General features: G+C 36.1%; 1 protein-coding gene across 1 annotated transcript in view; it reads right to left on the bottom strand.

Annotated features, from left to right (window-relative positions):
• LOC107727106 (synaptic vesicle membrane protein VAT-1 homolog-like) overlaps positions 1-21,375 on the bottom strand; it is a 47,017-nt gene extending 25,642 nt beyond the window's left edge. The window contains exons 1-7 of the mRNA XM_016536886.1: positions 21,083-21,375; positions 20,347-20,476; positions 19,162-19,377; positions 18,774-18,916; positions 14,917-15,020; positions 12,004-12,059; positions 11,707-11,901 (exon numbers count right to left, since the gene is read on the bottom strand). Of these exons, the coding sequence (XP_016392372.1) occupies positions 11,707-11,901; positions 12,004-12,059; positions 14,917-15,020; positions 18,774-18,916; positions 19,162-19,377; positions 20,347-20,476; positions 21,083-21,282 (1,044 nt within the window). The 5' untranslated portion in view covers positions 21,283-21,375. The remainder of the gene's footprint in view (positions 1-11,706; positions 11,902-12,003; positions 12,060-14,916; positions 15,021-18,773; positions 18,917-19,161; positions 19,378-20,346; positions 20,477-21,082) is intronic.
• Between the last annotated feature and the right edge of the window lie 178 nt (positions 21,376-21,553).

The raw sequence follows: 21,553 nt of genomic DNA, 5'->3' as shown, positions 1-21,553 counted from the left end.
AGAAAACCGTATATCAGAAGTTTAAACTCATATGGTTTAAAACGCATTATTTCAGCGCGTTAAACAAGATAATAAGAACCAAAACAGATGTTTTTAGCAGGTACGAGCTGTAATGTAGTGTTGATTCGTTCGTTTTGAACAAATCTTTAATGTGACTCGGGAAGAACGAGTCGTCTTGAACAATACTGAGATGTTTCTCAAATTATCTTCTTTTATGTTCCATAGATTGTTAGGCCGTTGTAGCCTAAATGTTTGTGTAATAAATTTTTTGTTGAATCAAATAAATATTTCTAAACCTACAATTTGTAATGTCTACTTGATACTTTCTAATTTAACACAAAAATAGCTTTAAAAAATGTTTTGTGGGTATTTTCACAAATTTATTTTGCGATTAATTGCGATTAATTAGATTAATTCATCGAAACATCATGTAATTATTTAGATTACAAATTTTTATCGAATGGCAGCCCTACTTTTTATATTATAAATTTATCTCTTTTTTTCTTTTAATTTTGGGGTGCATATTCAACCATATAAATCTTGATGAATAGAGAAATCATCTGATATCATTATCTCAGGAGATTTAAATAAACATGAAATTCAGATGAAACACAGGCACAAATATCAGGGCCTTGTCAGCTGTATAATTTGTTCGAAAAAAATCAATAAAAATTGAATATCGGCCAGGTAAGAGCTCTGAACGTTTTTAATGTTCGATTTCACATCAGGAAAGCCATCTTCATATCATGCCGAAGGGGAGCCAGCAGCTTGAACTGTAAACACATAATGAGATTCTGGTCCCTCCTGCTGCGCGCTGACAACATTACTGTCTGCCGAACAAGCATCAGGCCCATTCAAACTGTGGACACGTGCCCCCTCAGATTTTTACAGCCAATGGATTTTAAATGTAAAAAATGCCAAAGCTGCTGCCTTCCATAAAATGAACTGCCACAGGTCCAAAAAAAAAAAAATAGGTGTATGATGCTCCTGGTTTGCCATCTGTGCTCATCCTCAGGTCACTTATTTGTTGCCTCTCTATTCTTCTCCTTTTCTCATTACAATGCTGTTTCTTTCCCTTCTCCTCCTCCTCCCTCATTTTCATTCCCACCGCTTCTTTTCATTCGTTTTGTCTCCTTCCATCATTCTCTCTTTCTCTCATTATCAAGTGGGAAGTGTCAGTCTGTGATTAGAGCCACACATGTTGTGTCTTTTGTGTTGTATCTAATCACCTGACACTGGCTGACAAGGATCTAACTGCTCTACAATCACCCATCTCGAGCCTTAAAGCGGCCATCTGTACTGCCTAAAGCACAGGACATGCAGTAAAAGCTTGAGCAAAGTGCTATAATTCAACAGAGAACATTTTCAATAAACCCAAAGGCTCTTGTCGTTTTGTTGCAAGAGTACTGTTGAGAGAGAAGACCTGTGGCGACAGAATGGAAGCCAAGGTAAGTCAATAATTCATGACAACATAATGTTCTTTGTATAAATAAAGATTACAAAAGCATAAACTGGTTTAAAGAAATAGTTCACTCAAAAATGAAAATTTGCTGAAAATGTACTCACCCTCATGCCATCCAAGATTGTTTGTTCATCGGTTTGGAGAAATTTAGCATTACATCACTCGCTCACCAATGAATGCTTTGCAGTGAATGGGTGCTGTCAGAATCCGAACAGCTGATAAAAACATCAATGTGGGGGGGGGGGGACTACTATGGAAGCAAATGGCCACATGTTTGGTAGCCCAAATTCAACAAAATATCTTCTTTTGTGTAATACAGAAGAAAAATTCATACAGGTTTGGAATAACATAACAGTGAATAAATGTTGACAGAATTTTCACTTTTGGGCGAACTATCCCTTTAACTTCAAATCAGCTAAATACGAGTTCTCTATACCATATTATTGATTTCTCCAGTGAAAAAGTAATCTCGTCTGAATCAGTAGAGAAATATGCGGAAAACAAATACCATTTACAAGTGAAAACTAAAAGTTTTAAGTAGGGATGCTCCGATCAGGATTTTTGCAGCCGATACTGAGTACCGATTTCTTGTCATGGTGATCGGCCGATACCGATGCCGATTCTGATGCTTCAAGCTTTATTATAGACGGTTTCATCGGGTGCGCGCACCTGGCCCGAAGTTAACTTCTGGTCTGTGTTTGTTTATCAGTCTGGCTATGGCGCCGGCTACAAACGCAGTTAAAGTTAAGGTGATGAGTAGACTGAAGTTGGGCTCAAGTGGTTGTGCTGTGGGATGTGTTTCCCATACATTTATTTATTTGTGGCACTCGCCACAATATCAAAACTGACTGATTTTCCAAAAGGCTTCATTGAATAAACATGAGCAGGTACTGCACATTTAAAAATCAAAACGAGGTGCGGGTGTTTTTATATCACTGTATTTCTGAAGGAAGACTATCTTTAGAAAATATTCGATGTCATTTTCATTTCATCTTGCATGTTATATGCCTGATAAAGCAGCGTTTGTGAGCTCAGCGCTGCTTTGTGTACAGCCGTTACTGGGGAAACCTGTTTCTCCCGCTTTAAAGCACCTCCTGCTGGCAGAGAATGAATTTGCATTTTCAGTAAGTCCGTCTGATTTACGCAGCAAACTTATTTTGCTTTTCCTATATCCACGGGCGCTGCGGATAATCCGCGGGTCGGGTAATAAAAAATGCATCTGATTATTTGCGGGTGGGTCGCAGATGGATAAAATAAATCATAAATGTTGCAAATATTAACTACATTTTTTTCATGAGCCAGACAATTTTGTGTGTGTGTGTGTGTGTGTGTTCGTTCGCCTGATAGGGAAGTTGCAGTGACCGAAACGGTGACAATTCCGTCCTTCACGCTGTGACACCTCACAAAAGACTATTTTTAGCGAAGCAACGCGGAGAGTCGCTTCAGAAACGCGCCGCGGCTGGCTGATAAACACAAGCACTGACTAGAGCGGCCGCGATCAGCTCCGGTTCCCGTGGAGCCGTAACGCGCCGCAGATGCGTGCAGTGAGGCGCAGATCAGCTCTAACGTAACTGAATCTGCTGTTAAAAATGAACCATCTATTCATCATATCATCATGCAAAACATACACGACAAATAGCAAATTTTTCATTGTTTCTCGAAACGTCATAGCATTTCAACACCAGCGATGAGATGACTGCGGCGCCAAATCATTTACATCCCCACGCATCATGTACGTCGTCACGCGTTAACATCATCAAATTGCGATCGGTTCGTGAGATCGGCCAAGTTAGTGAGTACCGATCGAGTCATAAAATGTGATTATTGGCCGATACCGATCTCCGGCCGATCGATCAGAGCATCCCTAGTTTTAAGGTAAAAAAAAAAAAGTTAATGATGGTTTTGTTTCTTACAAACAAGCAGTGGTTGCAGATTATTGTCATGTTTTTATCAGCAGTTTGGACTCTCATTCTGACGGCACCCATTCACTGAGAGGATCCATTAGTGAAAAAGTAATGAAATGCTAAATTTCTCCTAATCTGTTCTGATAAAGAAACAAACTCATTTACATCTTGAATGGTTTGAGGGAGAGTACATTTTCGGCAAATTTTCATTTTTGGGTGAACTATTCCATCTGGTCACCCACTATGGCTAACCTAGTGTTTAGCTAGTTTGGGTGGTCATCCAGCTGGTCTCAAAAGTGCCCAAAATCCCTCTAATGGCGCTTTTCCACTGCGTGGTACGACTTGGCTCGGCACGGCTCAGTACGGTACGGCACGGCACGGCTCGGTTTGCGTTTCCACTGCAGTTCAGTACCGCTTTAGATTGGGCGGGATTATTCACATGTCTTTATAGTTGCGCCGCCTCTATTGCCACGACTTCTGAAAAACGTTTTCAGCTAACGGTACGGTTCACTTGGAAACTCAACCGAAGTGGTACTAAAAAAAGTACCAGGTACCAGGTACTGTACCTAGTGGAAAACCCCCCAAAAGTGAACCGTACCGTGCCGTACCATGCAGTGGAAAAGCGCCATACAATCAACATACACTCTTAAAAATAAAGGTTACAAAAAGGAGGTTTTCACAGTGATGCCATGGAAGAACAATTTTTGGTTTCCCAAAGAACCTTTTAGAGAACAGTTTTTAAAAGAACCATTTTTTTTAATTCTAAAGAACTTTTTTTTTCACTTTAAGGAACCTTTTGTGCAATGGGAAGGTTCCATGGATGTCAAATGTTTTCATGAACCATAGATGCCAATAAAGAACCTTTATTTTTAACAGTGTAACAGACCAGCCTAACCAGCTTGCTTTAAGCTGTTTATCAGCATTTTATCTGTTCACTAACTGAATTAATGTACACAAAATAATGTAGAATGAATTAACACAATTTAAAGATTCTTTCCTGCTTTTATTTTTTGAAAGTATAGCACTGTTTCAAAACCTAGCGAGCTGCCTCGCTGTTTTCTCCTACATATAGGCAGCTTAACAGCATCTAAAATGAAATGAAACCTCAAAAAAAGCACACAAATATTGGATAAAATACTTTTAACTAGACTTTACATATAATTAAATTGAACTAACTTACAACCAATATTTTTCTCACATTTTCCATTACATAAATTTCTTAATTGATCTCATCGCAATCATAATCTTGCTGTCCACTGTTTGGAACAGACTTGATGTCTGTGGGTGCCTCTATGATGCCTAGATAGACAGCTCAGATAGACAGTTTTCAATACAATTTTTGACTAGTAGGTCAAGAGAACAATATTATGTGTTATAATGTGATGGTTCAGAAATACAAAAGAAAAAAAAAACCTTTCAATCACATTTAAAGGTTAGGTATGGAAGCATGTTTCCACCACTAAAAAACAAATAAAAGGTAATTGCACCTTTTTTTTTCACAATTCAGACTTTTTTCTCAGAATTGACCCTTTGCAGGGAGTTTTGATTGACAGGCGATCTGACCAATCATAACGCCAAATTTGCCATTTTTGTCCGACAAACAAACCAGTCAGGAGAGCAGATTAACATCGGTGGACTTGAACTTGAAAAATGGTGTGAACTGACAACTTTCGGCAGCTGAAACGAGATGTTCACTAGACATGTGCCGGTATTCGGTAATGCGCTATATCACGGTAATGAATATGCATGATATTGTTATCATGGGCACTTCAAAATACCATGAATAATTTTTTATTACTAATTATTTAGATTTTTGGAATGCATTTTAAGAATATTTTTCCGATCAACTGGTCACAATGTACAACACCTCTGTATAGTATGCTGTGTCAAAGACGCATGCGCACTCTGATGTAAACAAGCACGGATGAGAAGCTTATGGCGGAACGCGTAAGAGGCGCTCTGGATAAAGGCGCACATTCACTCTCTGACAGCAGATGGCGCTGAACAGCAGAAATGCAGCCGTTACCCCGGAAACCCCGGAAACAAAGCAGCTGCTTTTCGGTTTCTGAAATGTGTTTAAATGATTTAAATTTTTGTATTCGCAATGGTGTTAATCAACGTGCCAAATACATAAATATTTAGACTTAATATGCTATTTATTTTCAAACTTTTTTACATTTTAATCAGGATTACAACATGCCCTAGATATTGTTTGAAAATGTTTTGATTCTTTATTGTTTGGTCACACTTTACATTAAGGCTCTATTAATTAACAATAGTTAATTCATTAGTTAACATAAACTGCCAATGAAATTCTTCTAAACATTCATTAATCTTATGTAATTTCAATATTTAATAACATGTTGTTAAAATCAAATGTTGCAACTGTTATTTAATGAACTAACAGTTGTATTTTTTTAAACAAAGATTAATAACTTCTGTAGCAAATGTAGCTATTACTCTTTATTAATGTTAATGCATTAACTAAGGTTAACTAATGAGATCTTATTGTAAAGTGTTACTTATTGGTCTTTATAATTCTTTTACACTTTAATTTGTGAATTATTTTACTTTATACAGTACATATGTTGTGTATTACTTTATTGTATGTAAATGTTCAGTTATTTTTGTTATAAGAAAAAAGTTATTAAACCTGTTATACTGTATTATGACAGCACTTTTTTGCAACTAAATTTCAATACCGTGATAATACCGTATATCGTGATAAAAGCATTAGCAATTAATCACAACATGAAAATTTGATACCGTCATATGCCTAATGTTCACTCGTGTTTATTTCGTCCTATAACTAGTAAAGAGGAAGAGATGATCGGTTTACATGCTGCTTGAACTGAGGTGCTGCAGCGATTTGTCACGACACATTAAAGAGCCACGAAACGATATTTATTGTTTGAATTTCTTTTAAAAAATGACCAAATTTGAAAGCTGAAACTTTATTTTATACATAAAGTAATCAGCTCTGTCTTGTCTGTCAGTGCGTTGTCAGTTTCCTCTTTGCTCTGCGATGTATTTTTCACTGATGTGTTGCATTGAGAGTGCCATGGCATGTCGGACATAGCAACAGTTACGAAGGGGGGCAGGTCTTTGTGAAGGGTCAATTGTGAGATATAAACTCGCAATTGCAAATTATAAAGTCCTTTTACAAACAAGCACTGGTTGCGGATTATTGTGATATTTTTAGCAGCAGTTTGGACTGACGGCACCCATTCACCACAGAAGATCCATTGGTGAGAAAGTATTGAAATCAGTCCAAAAGACTATGTTTTCAGAATTGCAAGTTTATACCTCACGATTATGACTTTATTTCTCATGCAATTGCGAGTCATTAAGTCAGAATTGTGAGACACAAACTCACAATTCTGAGAACATATCAGTCTTTTCCCCCGAGTTTATATCTCATAATTCTGAGAAAAAAAAGTCAGAAGTGTGAGAAAAGCAGCGTACGCAGGACATAATTTTTTATTCAGTGGCGGAAATGGGCTTCCATAGTTAGGGGAAAAAATTTAATTTGTCAGAAAAAGATTTTCTTTCCAAGTTTAAGGCTTACAGTTCAATGGTGTGAGCATCAATATTTTATGAAATATGATGTCAGAGTTGCATGCCTTGCACAAATCAACATTCTCTGCATCTGCACCAGCTGGACATGCTAATGTTACCCGTACGCTGCTTTGAAGTCTCTCCAAAAGATCACAGCTGACAAACAGAATTACATGTGTGTCCTGCATAATGAGCTCTCGAATGTTTAGAATTAGCATTTAGAAGAACACGACTATTTCCCCATACTCACATAACAAGCTCAAAACTACAAACAACTTTTTAATACATCTTAAGTGATGTGTGCTGTAATGAATGATTCTGTATGCAATTAAACAGTGACAAGGCAAGAGCCCAAAATGAGTCCTAATTATTTAATATATAATAAGAATTTGTTTTCGAGAATTTAAGAGTCTCTATTTAAATTTTTTAATTTGAAAATCTTACAAATTTGAATTTGAACTTTCCTACTACTTTTTTTGAACTAATTAATTACCCTTATGTATATGCATTTATTTGAATTTCAATTCACTTTGTTTGTTCTAAAATTAAATTCTGTTTAATCAGATTGTAAGTTTCGATTCAATTCTGGATGGTGCCTGCGTGTTGGGTAGGCCTACTTATTTTGGACATAACCTTATGTTACTTTTCCATGTTTTTGTGTTATGAAAGAAATATAATATTATATTATATTGTTGTATTAAAACCATACCTGTGATATTCTGACTAAAAACTAATCAAGCCTGTGGTCATCTCTTATAAAAAAAGTCTTTCCTGAGCAGTCGTGATGCTGCCTCCAGGTTCCAGCACAGCACTAAAAACATCTGTCAATGATGCATTCTTGTGCTGACAGCCAGCATTTCCCCCCCAAAAGCCAGGTAGGAAAACACAAGAACTGAATTTGATTATACACACAAAAAGACAACAAATGCAGTAATAACCACAAATTCAAGAGTCTGACACATGCTCTCGGCTGATGCAATCAATCAGTGTGATATAAACACTGCACTCCACCAGCAGCAGGGAAACACTGGTGGAAATGTGTGAAAGCGTTCAGTGAGAGAGTGAATCACAGTACGCAGAGAGTCATGCAGATGACAGCTATTAAAGCTTACTGTATTATATGAGTTCAGCCTAGCATAACAAAATTTCACATGAGGAACAGTATTGTTGTTCAGAATATGTGCTTGGCTGTGATTCAGTCACAGTCAAAAAAAAAAAAGCTAATTCGACAGTACAATCTAACTGTGAATGTCGATGTTCAAGTTTATACAACTGTTCTATAAGCAAGCAATTTATATATATATATGTTTTAGTAAAAAGATTTTCACCAAAATAGACTGTAACAACATATACAGTATTTATATTTTCCAAATATCTGCATGTGCTGTAATTACATCCGTGATTCATTTCTGTACATAGATCTATAACTACACTGTTGACCCTTCTCCTAACCCTTAACCCACACATAAACTTCTAACCTTACCCATATTCCACCTCAGCAGCAGCAAAAGTGTTTTACAACACAATAAGCACACTAGTTAAAGACCCAAAATAGGGACAAAACTATTATTATTATTATTTATATTTTGGATATTGTTCTTTTGCGGTCTCAAGTATTATTTCCTCTGATTTTAAATCGTATGTCTATTTTATCTTTTATGCACTATACTATAACGTGAATGACAGATGCTACCTGCAAATGTGTGAAGAAAATTTAATCACTAAAACTCAAGACTTATCCTTCCTGTTTTTATTTGATAAAAATAATGCAAGTGAATCGATCTCGTTCCAAAGCAAGACAGGCTTTATTTCTCTGTGGCGACTGACTTGATTTGATTTACTCACCAAAACCTTTTTTTTTTTCTTGCAGTTGGCACTTTGCCGAGTGTTAATTTTGGACCCTGTTAATACTTTAGCTGGCAGCTTCAATTCAAGATTTCATATGAACTGTGAGAGGTTGTGACAGTTTTGCTGTAAATGCACATTATTCCTAAAAGTCTGTAACATATAAAGTAAAAAAAAAAAATGCATTAAAACAGGCTGAATATTAAAGCAGTGATATTACATTGATGTTTGCTCTTTCTTATGTAAGATCCACTGGTTTATTAAATATCATTTATTTTTTCACAGGGCTGATTGCAACACTCTGACTTCTAATATCTTCAACTAGCCCAACTAATTATTAATCTATTAATGGTTCAGTTCAGCGTTGCCAGATTTTGCAAGAAAAACAAGCAACCAGAATAAGTGACATGACTTAATATAAGTAAAGGTTTGGGGTCAGTTAGACATGTTTAAAGTTTTTGAAAGAAGTCTCTTATTCTCACCAAATCTGCATTTATTTTGATAAAAATACAGTACTATACTGTTTTCTAAGGCATGACGAAGCGGATATCGTCCTCTTTTGGAAGGCCAAACAAAGTAGTTTCGCTTTCACAACGAAACAGCGTCACACACGCCTTGAGTGAGCGGAGGCCGGCTAGAGTGAGCAGAGGCGGTGGGCTTGAGAAAGGCGCGGCCGGCGGATTCGACAAAGGAGCGTCCGGCGGGCTTGCGGCAACCACATGTGACGACCCCGGGCTGGACTTCGCTTTGTCCACGGTGAAAGCCGATCCGGCGATCCACAGCGCGAAGTTGCTGTATTTCCTCAGCGGAGCTTGTAACAATCCAAAGAGAAAGGTAAAATTGAAATCGCATCATATGACCCCTTTAAAATTTATTCCTGTAATGGCCAAGCTGAATTTTCAGCATCATTACTCCAGTCTTCAGTGTCACATGATCCTTCAGAAATCATTCTAATATACTGATTTGTTGCTCAAGAAACATTTCTTATTATCATCAATAAAAACAGTTGTGCACAGTTAAAATTTTTGTGGAAACCATGATACATTTTCAGGTTTCTTTGATGAACAGAAAGTTCAAATGAACAGCATTTATTTGAAATTGAAATAACAATTTAAAAGTCTTTACTGTCACTTTTGATCAATTTAATGCATTAAATGGAAGGGGAAACATGGGAGCTATAGCACTAGCATGGCTAAAATAAAGGGAAACGGCAACACACGTCCGTTCCTTATACTAAAACTTAGTATAGTATTGTACAGTATTGTAGTATAGTATATAAGGAAAAGTAATTTACAGCTGCATATTCTAAGAAGCAAAATGTGTCAGCACACCACACAGGAAATCGCAGAGTTATTCATCATTTTCAACATTAATAATGCAATAATGGCTCCATGTGCTATCAATCAACTCTATGAGACTTCTGCAATGTGAATGAAGCGTATCACACACAGCTCTGTTAAACACAGGCAAGTTTGGCCGCAGACTGTGCTGCTCTGTTGGATTTCACAGAGGGAGGGCTGTCTGGCTGTGTAGGAAGAGCAGAACGACATAAACCAGCCGTAATCAAAGCAAAAAGATGCACCAGGGCCGGACTGCCCATCTGTCATCTGATGGTCTGAGACAGCAGCTGATTGCATGCAGGAATGGAGGTTGGCACGTATCTTACTTTTACAAACCTTAAAAGCCAAGCTTTCAAAGGGCTTTAGGGAAATCAATTTTCAGGGATTTAGAGGAGGTAAATTTATTGCTTGACTGATGACAGAAACCCACACTTGACAACCCAAGCACAAAGAAAGAGAATCAAACTCTAAATATAAAATGAGTCACTGTGTTGAATTGATCAATGAAATTAAAGTCAACATTGAGTAGTGAATTTATCACATTTAAATGTAAAATGGGTAGTGAATGGCAATTCACAGACTTGCGAATATTTTGATATATCTATAGATTCCATAGAGATCCTGTCGTATATATTTTTTTACTTTTCATTTCCTTTTCCTGAGGTTCCATGATCTAAAAACAGCCAAAATGTTGTTTTACATTACTAATTTTTATTCTTTCTGTACCTAAGAAATTTCCATTTTTGTATCCGCCACTGCACCTTTAAGGCTTCTTCTGTGTAAATACGCTCTGTTATGATTGGCTAACTTCTTTGCATTGAAATGAGTAAAAATTGTGATGTTCAGTTCTAAAAGTCAAATATGCACGTAAAGATACACTACCGGTCAAAAGTTTGCAATATTTCTTATGTTACTGTCTCTTATGTTCACAAGGCTGTATTTATTTTAACTCAGTAATATTTTAAAATACTTCTACAATTTAAAGAACGGTTTTCAATTTGAATATATTTTAAAATGTAATTTATTCCTGTGATGCAAAGCTGAATTTTCAGCATTACACCAGTCTTCAGTGTCACATGATCCTTCAGAAATCATTCTAATATGCTGATTTGGTGTTATTATTAATGTAGAAAACTGTTTTCACTGCTTAATATTTTAGTGGGTACCATGATACACCATTTCAAATTTTGGGGTAAGTAAGATTTAAAAAAGAAAGAAAGAAAAGAATTGAATACTTTTATACAGCAAGGATGTTACAAAAAATTATATTTCAAATAAATGCTGTTCTATTGTACCGTCTATTCATCAAAAGAATCCTAAAATAGAGCATGCAATAAATTAAAATATATTTCGACAGAAAATGTATTTTTATTTATTATAATTTTAAGTTATAATAATATTTTACAACATTATAGTTTTCTTATTGTATTTTGGATCAAATAAATGCAGCCAAAGTGAGCATAAGACACTCCTATCAAAAACGTTACAAAATCGTAATTATTCCAAACATCTGACTGGTGGAGTACATGAGTACGATGTGTTTATATATTTCATAAGTTGGAAGAATGTGATTGCTTTTGAAAGCGCTTTCTCTTACCTCCTCAAGCGCCCATAAGGAATCCACAACAGGCTTGATCTTCTTTTGGTCGTAAAGGGAAAGAAGTTTTTGCACCGCTGTTTTGACTTGGTTGCACCCTCCCTGCTTGAAGAGGAGGTTCAGGAGCGAGAATCCGGCTATGACTTTATTCTCCTCATAGAGTTTGATAGGGTTCACCTTCTCAACCTGCCACCACTGTGAGATAAAGAGCAATGTTTTTAACAAACTGACCACCAAAACTTCGTCATGGTGCAACACTTAAGATGATATGGAAAATAGATCTCAAACTCTACTCACAGATTTAGCAAAACTGAAGAAACTTTTTGTCTCTCCTGTCACCATGTTTGATGAACCTGGAAATGTGTTCACAAAGATATATTTTAATACTGTATATATTTTTCAGAAGCCTTTTTAAATATGATATAAAAAAGGTTTGCACGTGCTTTTTGTTGAGTATCATATTTGATACACCAGACTTCTATGGCTCATATAGTATGACATAGGAGAATATGGAGCTCATACTTCAGTTCTATTCAGAGGCCCACACTGAGCAAAAATGTGGTGCAGCTGCTGACATTCTTATGGCCAAAAAGTAAGATGAAATTCTGATAACGTGTAATGTAAATCAATGAGATCTTCATAACAGTATAGCAGACTACTTGCATAAAATGCATTTAACGGTGTAACACTGTGTCTCTGTGAAGCATTCAAAACACTGCACTGTTTGAGCATCCCAACAAACCCGATGCAACACTATTGGTTCAACCAGTCTATCAAGCTTTAACTTAACCAATGGCAGATGGGGAGTAATCGGAAAACATGTTTAAAAACAATTATCAATTTTGTAGATGCAAGTGGCTCAGAAATTACTCATTCCATTTTTAATGGACTTAAAATGTTAAAAGATACAAAGTACAGTCTTGGCATATGAAGCAATAAAACATGGCACTATTACAGCAATGCCAAATGGCTCTCTTATTAATAAGCTCCATCCAGAATTATGTTGACTGATTCATTCATTTGGCAGTAATGTGTTCTTAAACCAAAATTTTACATTATCTCTGCTCTGTGGTGTCCCTCCTAATTAAATATCCCTAATGGGCCAGAAAGCTAAGGGAATTGAAGTAATTAAAGTTGCAGGCATTATCTTTTATGAGAATTATGTGATTAACCTCAATTTGCTGTTGGCCACCTAGAATGTGACACCTTGTGTGTCTAGTGGCTGCTTTTAAATGAGGGTCAAGAGGTCACACATGAACCTTTTGGATATTTCCTACTCATGGGGAATGACATCTTGCTACATTTTTTTCTCTTTCTCTACAATCCATTGCATGATGCAATAGTTACCACAAATGAACGTTCTGTCATCATTGGTCATGTCCACTTGTTGTGTACTTAAAGGTCCCCTGAAGTGCCTTGAAACATGCAGCATTTTTCTATGTTGTGACGTAATTTCAACTGAAACAGGAAGAGAGGGAGGGACATATCGAGCAGCCCCGCCCCCTTTTTAAAATAGCCAATAGCGTTTTGTTTATATCTGCTCGGGCCAGAGCCGTTGAGCTCGGTAAAGCCGCTTTTGACAGTCACAGTCTAATAGATTAACCCCTTGATTCAATATGAAACTCTTAGTAAAACAAAATAGTGGTCATAATCATGCTGAGGCTGTGTAGTTGTAAAAGTTTTTAATATATGCCGACTCGTGCATATGATCCGCTCCGTGCGATCGCGTCTCTGGACCGGAGCCAAAGTCCGGATCAGACTGTTTGCGCTGCCGCGGTTCGCGTGAAACAACGTGAAACCACACCTCATTTGCACCAATCAAAAGCATATTTGCACTGTCTGAATCGTTCCCTATCACTTACATTGTGCACTTCGAGCCATTCACTGTACAGGAAATACTACACTGTGAATAAGTGACCAATCTCAAGCCGCTTCAGTGTCTATTTGTAGTGCAGGGGGCGGGTGCTTCGGATTCTAGAGAGCATTTGATTGGTCAGAAGATTTGATGAGAAGATGAAGTACGATGTGACGTCAAAAAAAATTGTTGAGCCGTTTTGGCGGAAGTGACGAACTGCAAGCTTTGAATGCTTATATCTTATAAATGCAAATTTTGTCACTGTTTTGGAGCACACTGCTTTACAGATAACCTTAAGACTAACATATTGATACTAACACCCAAAAAACTTTAATTTTGATTTCATGGGGACTTTAAATCTAAAAAATATATTTTTAAAATACTGTACTTGCAGATATTATAACATTGATGAAGTATAAGGTCACTTAAGCGTACTTAAAGAGAGTACGCTATGTTTCCTAACACACTTAAATATGCTTTTAAAAATGCACTTTGTAATAATGTCAAATTAAAGTCTAATTTGTAATAATGTCAAATTAAATGTACTTTAAATTACAATTTAAATAATTGTTTTAATATACTATTGTCATGTTTAAACAAGTATAATTATTTTGATGTGTTGAATAGTATACTAAAATACGTGAAAAGGTATTTAAGTATAATTTTAACTAGTGTGCTATTCAAGATTACATTTAAAGTTAATATATTTTAAATGTAGTAAATTGTAATTTCATCATAACAAATGTGTAATTACAAATGTATTTAAATAAATGACATACAAGTTTCAATAAAAATTACATGAATAGAAAATGACATTAGAATATTTCAGATTACCATAAATGTTTGTCAGTACATTCAGCAGTACACTTAAACCATATTTCTATATGAAACTGCATATTATACTTGCATTCAATTTAAGTGGGTCAAAAAAGCACTCTGCATTTCAACTAATTGAATTTAATATAAATTTAAACTAAAATAAATTGTCATTTCATTTTAAATAACATGCAGTTAAGTGTCCAAAAACAGTTCAGTTTGCACTTAAGTACATTCCTTTAATGTACATTACTTCCCTTAAAAGTCCTCTTTTTTACAGTATGCTAAAATGTACTTCTTTTTCACAAGGGATTGGGAACATCGCTTATAGCACATTTTTTGTCCTTTCTGGTGCTTTACAGCTTACAGTGATTAAATGTTTCTCATAAAAAGAACTGCAAGAACATTCTTCAAAACAACGCATATTGTGGTCCACAGAAGATGGAAAGTCACACTGCTTAATGATGACAGAATTTTCATTTTGAAATGTTTAATTAATTTCAGTGTTATGCAAATGCTCTTCATCCGTTTGTACCAACCATACAGGATGTACGTTCCCATGGGCTTGAGCAGAGTTAGGCCTTTTCCTGTGTTCTCTCCACACAAACAGTCCAGTACAATATCTACTCCATCTGGAGATATCCTGCAGGAGAAAAGAGACATCATTAACCATATTGCTGCTCTAAGCACTGGTAGCTTGCTTATCCAGTACAATATCTACTCCATCTGGAGATATCCTGCAGGAGAAAAGGGACATCATTAACCATATTGCTGCTCTAAGCACTGGTAGCTTGCTTAAATTGGGGCCTCTGAAAATTTGGAATATTAATATTGCCCTAATATTGAATATTTTTCAGCGTCTCAGCTGCTAAGGAATGAGAGGTATGTCTTTAGAAACATGGGCTCTAATGCATTCCTGACTTCATGGTTCTTGGACCGCCTGCAAGGCTTAACCATTAGGAGGCCTGGGGTCCTGCCTATTGTGGAAGAGAGACCAACTTGAGACCAATTTAATTTTGCTTTGCCCCTGATCCTGAGAGGAATGTGGAACCACAGAGATGAAAAGAGTCCTAATCTCCTCTCTCATACTCAATTTACGTGAATTAGTTTGAACATAAACGTGCACCAAGATCAAATCCCTTCAATAAAACATATTTTGATAGAATAAAACTAACAAAAAGTGCCAAGTACTACCATAGTTTTAAACCAAGGTAGTAATATGTTGTTGTTTTGTATTTTTAGAATTACCAAGGTATTTTTACCATCACTGCACAATGTTCTTGCTTGTAAAGGAAACCAATAATAATGGACAAATATGCTATAATATACAAATAATAATATACAAATGAGATCCACCATATGGAATCTTCTACAGAATAATAGTCAGTTCCTGCACATTTTCTGGCTTTGTTCTAACATAAATATACACCAAGAGCAAATCACTTCATTCAAATATTTATTTTGTTAGAATAAAACTAACAAAAAGCATAAAATGCTACCATAATACACTGACATGTATTCTAGAACTACTACCATTGTACTACAATTACCATTACTAAATTCTAAAATTACAGTTGTATTTTTTACCATTTCTGCACCATGGTCATGCTACACATTTCCTGGCTTTGTTTGAACATGAACATGCAGCAAGATTAAATCACTTAAAAACACATATCACATATATTCTAAAAAAAAAACAGCAAGTACTACCATTGTAGACCTAAACCAAGGTAATACCATGTTGTATTTGTTTTGTATTTTAGAATTACCAGGGTATTTTTTACCATTTGTGCTCCATGGTCTTGCTATACTTTTTTTTATTTGCTGCATATTTTATGGCTTTGTCTAAACATAAACATGCATTAAGATCAAATCACTTCAATTAAATATATATTTTGTTAGAATAACACTAACAAAAAGTACCAAGTACTATCATTTTAGACATAAACGAAGATAATATCATGCTGTAGTTGTTGTTTTTCATTTTAGAATTACCATGATATTTGTACCATTTCTGCACCATAGTCTTGCTAGAAGACATTAACCATATTGCTGCTCTAAGCACTGGTAGCTTGCTTAAATTGGGGCCTCTGAAAATTTGGAATATTAATATTGCCCTAATATTGAATATTTTTCAGCGTCTCAGCTGCTAAGGAATGAGAGGTATGTCTTTAGAAACATGGGCTCTAATGCATTCCTGACTTCATGGTTCTTGGACCGCCTGCAAGGCTTAACCATTAGGAGGCCTGGGGTCCTGCCTATTGTGGAAGAGAGACCAACTTGAGACCAATTTAATTTTGCTTTGCCCCTGATCCTGAGAGGAATGTGGAACCACAGAGATGAAAAGAGTCCTAATCTCCTCTCTCATACTCAATTTACGTGAATTAGTTTGAACATAAACGTGCACCAAGATCAAATCCCTTCAATAAAACATATTTTGATAGAATAAAACTAACAAAAAGTGCCAAGTACTACCATAGTTTTAAACCAAGGTAGTAATATGTTGTTGTTTTGTATTTTTAGAATTACCAAGGTATTTTTACCATCACTGCACAATGTTCTTGCTTGTAAAGGAAACCAATAATAATGGACAAATATGCTATAATATACAAATAATAATATACAAATGAGATCCACCATATGGAATCTTCTACAGAATAATAGTCAGTTCCTGCACATTTTCTGGCTTTGTTCTAACATAAATATACACCAAGAGCAAATCACTTCATTCAAATATTTATTTTGTTAGAATAAAACTAACAAAAAGCATAAAATGCTACCATAATACACTGACATGTATTCTAGAACTACTACCATTGTACTACAATTACCATTACTAAATTCTAAAATTACAGTTGTATTTTTTACCATTTCTGCACCATGGTCATGCTACACATTTCCTGGCTTTGTTTGAACATGAACATGCAGCAAGATTAAATCACTTAAAAACACATATCACATATATTCTAAAAAAAAAACAGCAAGTACTACCATTGTAGACCTAAACCAAGGTAATACCATGTTGTATTTGTTTTGTATTTTAGAATTACCAGGGTATTTTTTACCATTTGTGCTCCATGGTCTTGCTATACTTTTTTTTATTTGCTGCATATTTTATGGCTTTGTCTAAACATAAACATGCATTAAGATCAAATCACTTCAATTAAATATATATTTTGTTAGAATAACACTAACAAAAAGTACCAAGTACTATCATTTTAGACATAAACGAAGATAATATCATGCTGTAGTTGTTGTTTTCATTTTAGAATTACCATGATATTTGTACCATTTCTGCACCATAGTCTTGCTAGAAGACATTTTTTGTAAGGGAAACCAATAAAAACAGACAAAATATGCTTTACAAATGATATCCAGGGGAATTGTTAGAAAATAGCCCTTCAATCGTCTGCAAAATGATGTTTTCTCAAATTTCTTCCAGCTGGTTTTGAATGAGTCAGTTGCTGCACATCTTCTGGCTTTGTTCAAACATAAACGTGCACCAAAATGTTGGGTGATAAAAAGATGCTTTACAAATCCACCATAGGAATTTTTAGACATTTTTTTATTTATTTATTTAATTTTATTTTTTTGTTAGAATCAAACTAACAAGAAGCATCAAGTACTATCACTCTAGGCATAAACCAAGATAATATTATGTTGTTGTTTTGTATTTTAGAATTACCGTAGTATTTTTAGCATTACTCCACCAATATCTTGCTACAATACTTCTTATTTATTTATCTATCTATTTATTCATGTATTTTTGTAAAGGAAACCAGTAAAAAAATAAGGTAACGGGTAACAATTTTAAGGTGTCCTTGTTACACGTTACAGGTACCTACTATTATAACAACAGCAATAAATTAAGCATAATTACATTCAAGTAACCCTGACACAAACCCTAATCCTGACCCCAACCATAGAGTAAGTACATGTAGTTAATTAATATACTTAAATGTATCACTGTAACAAGGACACCTTAAAATACAGTGTAACCAAAAATAATATATCAAAAGATGCTACACAAATGAGATTCACCATAGGAATTTTTAGACACCAGCCCTTTAATCTCCTACAAAATAATGTTTTCTCATATTTGTTGCGGTTGGCTCTGAATGAGTCAGTTGCTGCACATTTTCTGGCTTTGTGTGGTTGATCAGAAGGACGTACATTTGCCCCTCCCCATACTACAACACACTACTTTCCCATCTGCTGGGTGTTGCCATGGGGACTGGAGCCACGCAGGTCTAGAGGAAGTACTGGTGACGTCTGAATCTCAGACTTGCACTGGCCTCCCAGTATGACTCATTTTTATATTCTCATCATCTAACCAATCCCGCTTCTCTATGCTCATTTACTTTCGCGTGACAACAACAACAGTGTTTGTGCTTACTTCTTAACTTCCGGAACGTAGTCGATGTTTCTGTCAAACAGATGAGTGACTGAATGCTTTATGGCTTCGTGCTTGAAGGGTGAGGCGGTCCCAAACACAGTGACATTTGGGACAGTGGAACAAAGTTGAGCGACTGCTTGACCCTAATATGGAAAAAGAGAAGAAACGGAACAAAATGTGTTCACCAGTTTCCAGTTTTGAACTCATTTTGATCATATTCCACCAAAAGCCATATTGTTAAGCTTGGAAATCTGAATATCAGTATGGGATCAGATTATATGTTTGTGTCCAAATCCCCATTTTTCTATAAGCTAAAATAAACACAACTTTAATATCTGCGACATCAAAGTTTCTTTACTAAACCTTTCCCTCAAAGCTACAGACTTACCACCGCACCTCCTGCGGAGTGAACTAATACAGACATCCCCTCCCGGAGATTGGCCACTTCAAACAGCATCATGTAGGCAGCCACAAAGTTCATAGAGAAGGCAGCCGCCTCTGGGAATGTCATGTCGTCTGGGATCTTATGCACGAAATCCAACGGTGTGCACACCACCTCTGCCCAAGCACTGTAGTTTACAAAGGCCATCACTCTGTCACCTATCTGAAATGAGGCAAAACATGTCCTTAAAGGAACAGTTCATCCAGAATATGCTTACAATTTACTCAACCTCAGGCCATCCAAGATGCAGATGAGTTTATTTTTTCATCGATTTGGAGAAATGTAGCATTGCGTCACTTGCTCACCGATGGATCCTCTGCAGTGAATGGGTACCGTCAGAATGAGAGTCCAACCTGCTGCTAAAAACATTGCAAGTAATCCACACGACTCCAGCTCATCAATTATCATCTTGTGAAGTGAAAAGCTGTGTGTTTGTAATAAACAAATTCATCATTAAAACATTTTTAATTCCAAACCTTGCTTCCAGCTAAAATACATACATCCTCTATCTATTATATTGCTTTGTCCAGAGAAAAGGTTGCATCGTCTGATAAAGTGAGGGTAGAAGTATGCAAAGATCAAGCACCGTTTATAAGCATAAACCGTCCAAAACAGTTCTAAACAAATATGATGTGAGAGGACAACAGGCGATGGACTTTTTCCATTTTCACTGGAGGAATGTTTTTTAATGGATTATGGCCTCAATTATTTTGGCCAGAAGCAATAGTTTATAGTTAAAACACTGGATTTGTTTCTAAAAAAAACAAGCTTTACAAGGCGTTTACTGGTGGTCTGGAGTCGTGTGGATTACTTGTGCATTATTGTGATGTTTTTATCAGGTCTCATTCTGACGGCACCCATTCACTGCAATAGATAAACTGGTGAGCAAGTGACCCAATGAAGAAACTCGTCTATATCTTGGATGGAAAATGTCATATATGGGTGAACTATTTCTTTAAGCTCTATAAAGCAAACTCAGTACCAGACTGAAAGGACTGATTTCGGAAGCATATAAAACCAGGACATTTTTTTCCCAGTTGAACATTTTTATGAAAGCTTAGAAAAGTACTAACCGCTTCCTGAATAAGTACACAACCAACACATCAGCATTAAAAACATTTCTGCGCATACCTCAAAGCCTTTGGTGTTTTCTCCCACAGACTCTACAATCCCAGAACACTCAAATCCAGGCACAAGAGGCGTTTTTGGAGGATTATCAATATTTCCTTGACGCACCATTAGATCAAGAAAGTTCAGCCCACTGTAAAATTAAATGTTGACGTCAAGATAATTTAGCTAATACTTCATTCTAGTTCATTTCAATCATAAATCAGAAAGTATTCTGAAATACTCCAAATTTGATCAAGTTCACAATACACAATAACAATTATATATAATAGGCGTTATTCGCGTATTTACGCGACATTACTAAAGTTTAAATGTCCCAAGAGCAGTCAAGCACATCAAGAACCAACTACATGAGGATCTGCTAGCGGATATTATTCCTAAATGTGACACAGAACTGTTAAATGTTTTGTTTCAATAATTTAATAGTCATAAGTAAACATTAAAAAGGTATATCCTTTCACAGCATATGGTTTGAAATCTCTGCAGTGTATGCTGAGCTCCGCAGAGGAATCAACAATACAGATACGGATTCTTTTTTCTGATGAAGCATCGAACCACCAACATTCATATCATGAACGGTTTTGAACCCTAAATAAAATGACTGATATGGATATTCTGAAGACACCTGTTCTTCTTGCGGCAACATGTTGCTGCTGCTGCCAGTCGCGCGAAGTCTCAGATGTGCCACATCATAGTCATTACGCATGTTGAAAAAGACTATTTAAGATGAAATATTTACCATGCTTTCACGCGAATTTTGACTTCTCCTCCTTGAGGCTCTGGCATTGGTTTCTTGGTGACTTTGAGTTTGTTTATACCACCAAAGCCCGTCAGCACCACAGCCCGCATTTCTTTTGAATCTACAACCGCACAAACGGGATTATCCGGCTCCATCATTTGCTCGGTCTCTTCAGCAATCTCAGTCCCTTCCTTTGCCATGTCTGAAGACGATGTGAACAGCCTAACGGTCTGCCGAAGCCCTCCCGGAGACTGCGCTCTCTTTGCTGCTCCTGCCGCACCATCCACTAGCGATGTTCGAATCGTGAACGAGTCGTTCTTTCGAACCGTTCATTCGAACCGAATCGCACAACATTTGTAAATCACTGGACTTTTAGAATGTACAAGACTTTTTCGAAAATAAAGTGCTAAACAGTTTCTTAACTAAATAATTTTGCCCCTCCAAAAAAAAAAAAAACGAAGATATTCTTTG

This window comes from Sinocyclocheilus rhinocerous, unplaced genomic scaffold (assembly GCF_001515625.1).
Source record: "Sinocyclocheilus rhinocerous isolate Xijiao unplaced genomic scaffold, SAMN03320098_v1.1 scaffold35, whole genome shotgun sequence".
NCBI lineage: Eukaryota > Metazoa > Chordata > Actinopteri > Cypriniformes > Cyprinidae > Sinocyclocheilus > Sinocyclocheilus rhinocerous.
The sequence above is the reverse complement of the archived record's forward strand: the minus strand, read 5'-3'. Positions and strand labels throughout refer to the sequence as shown.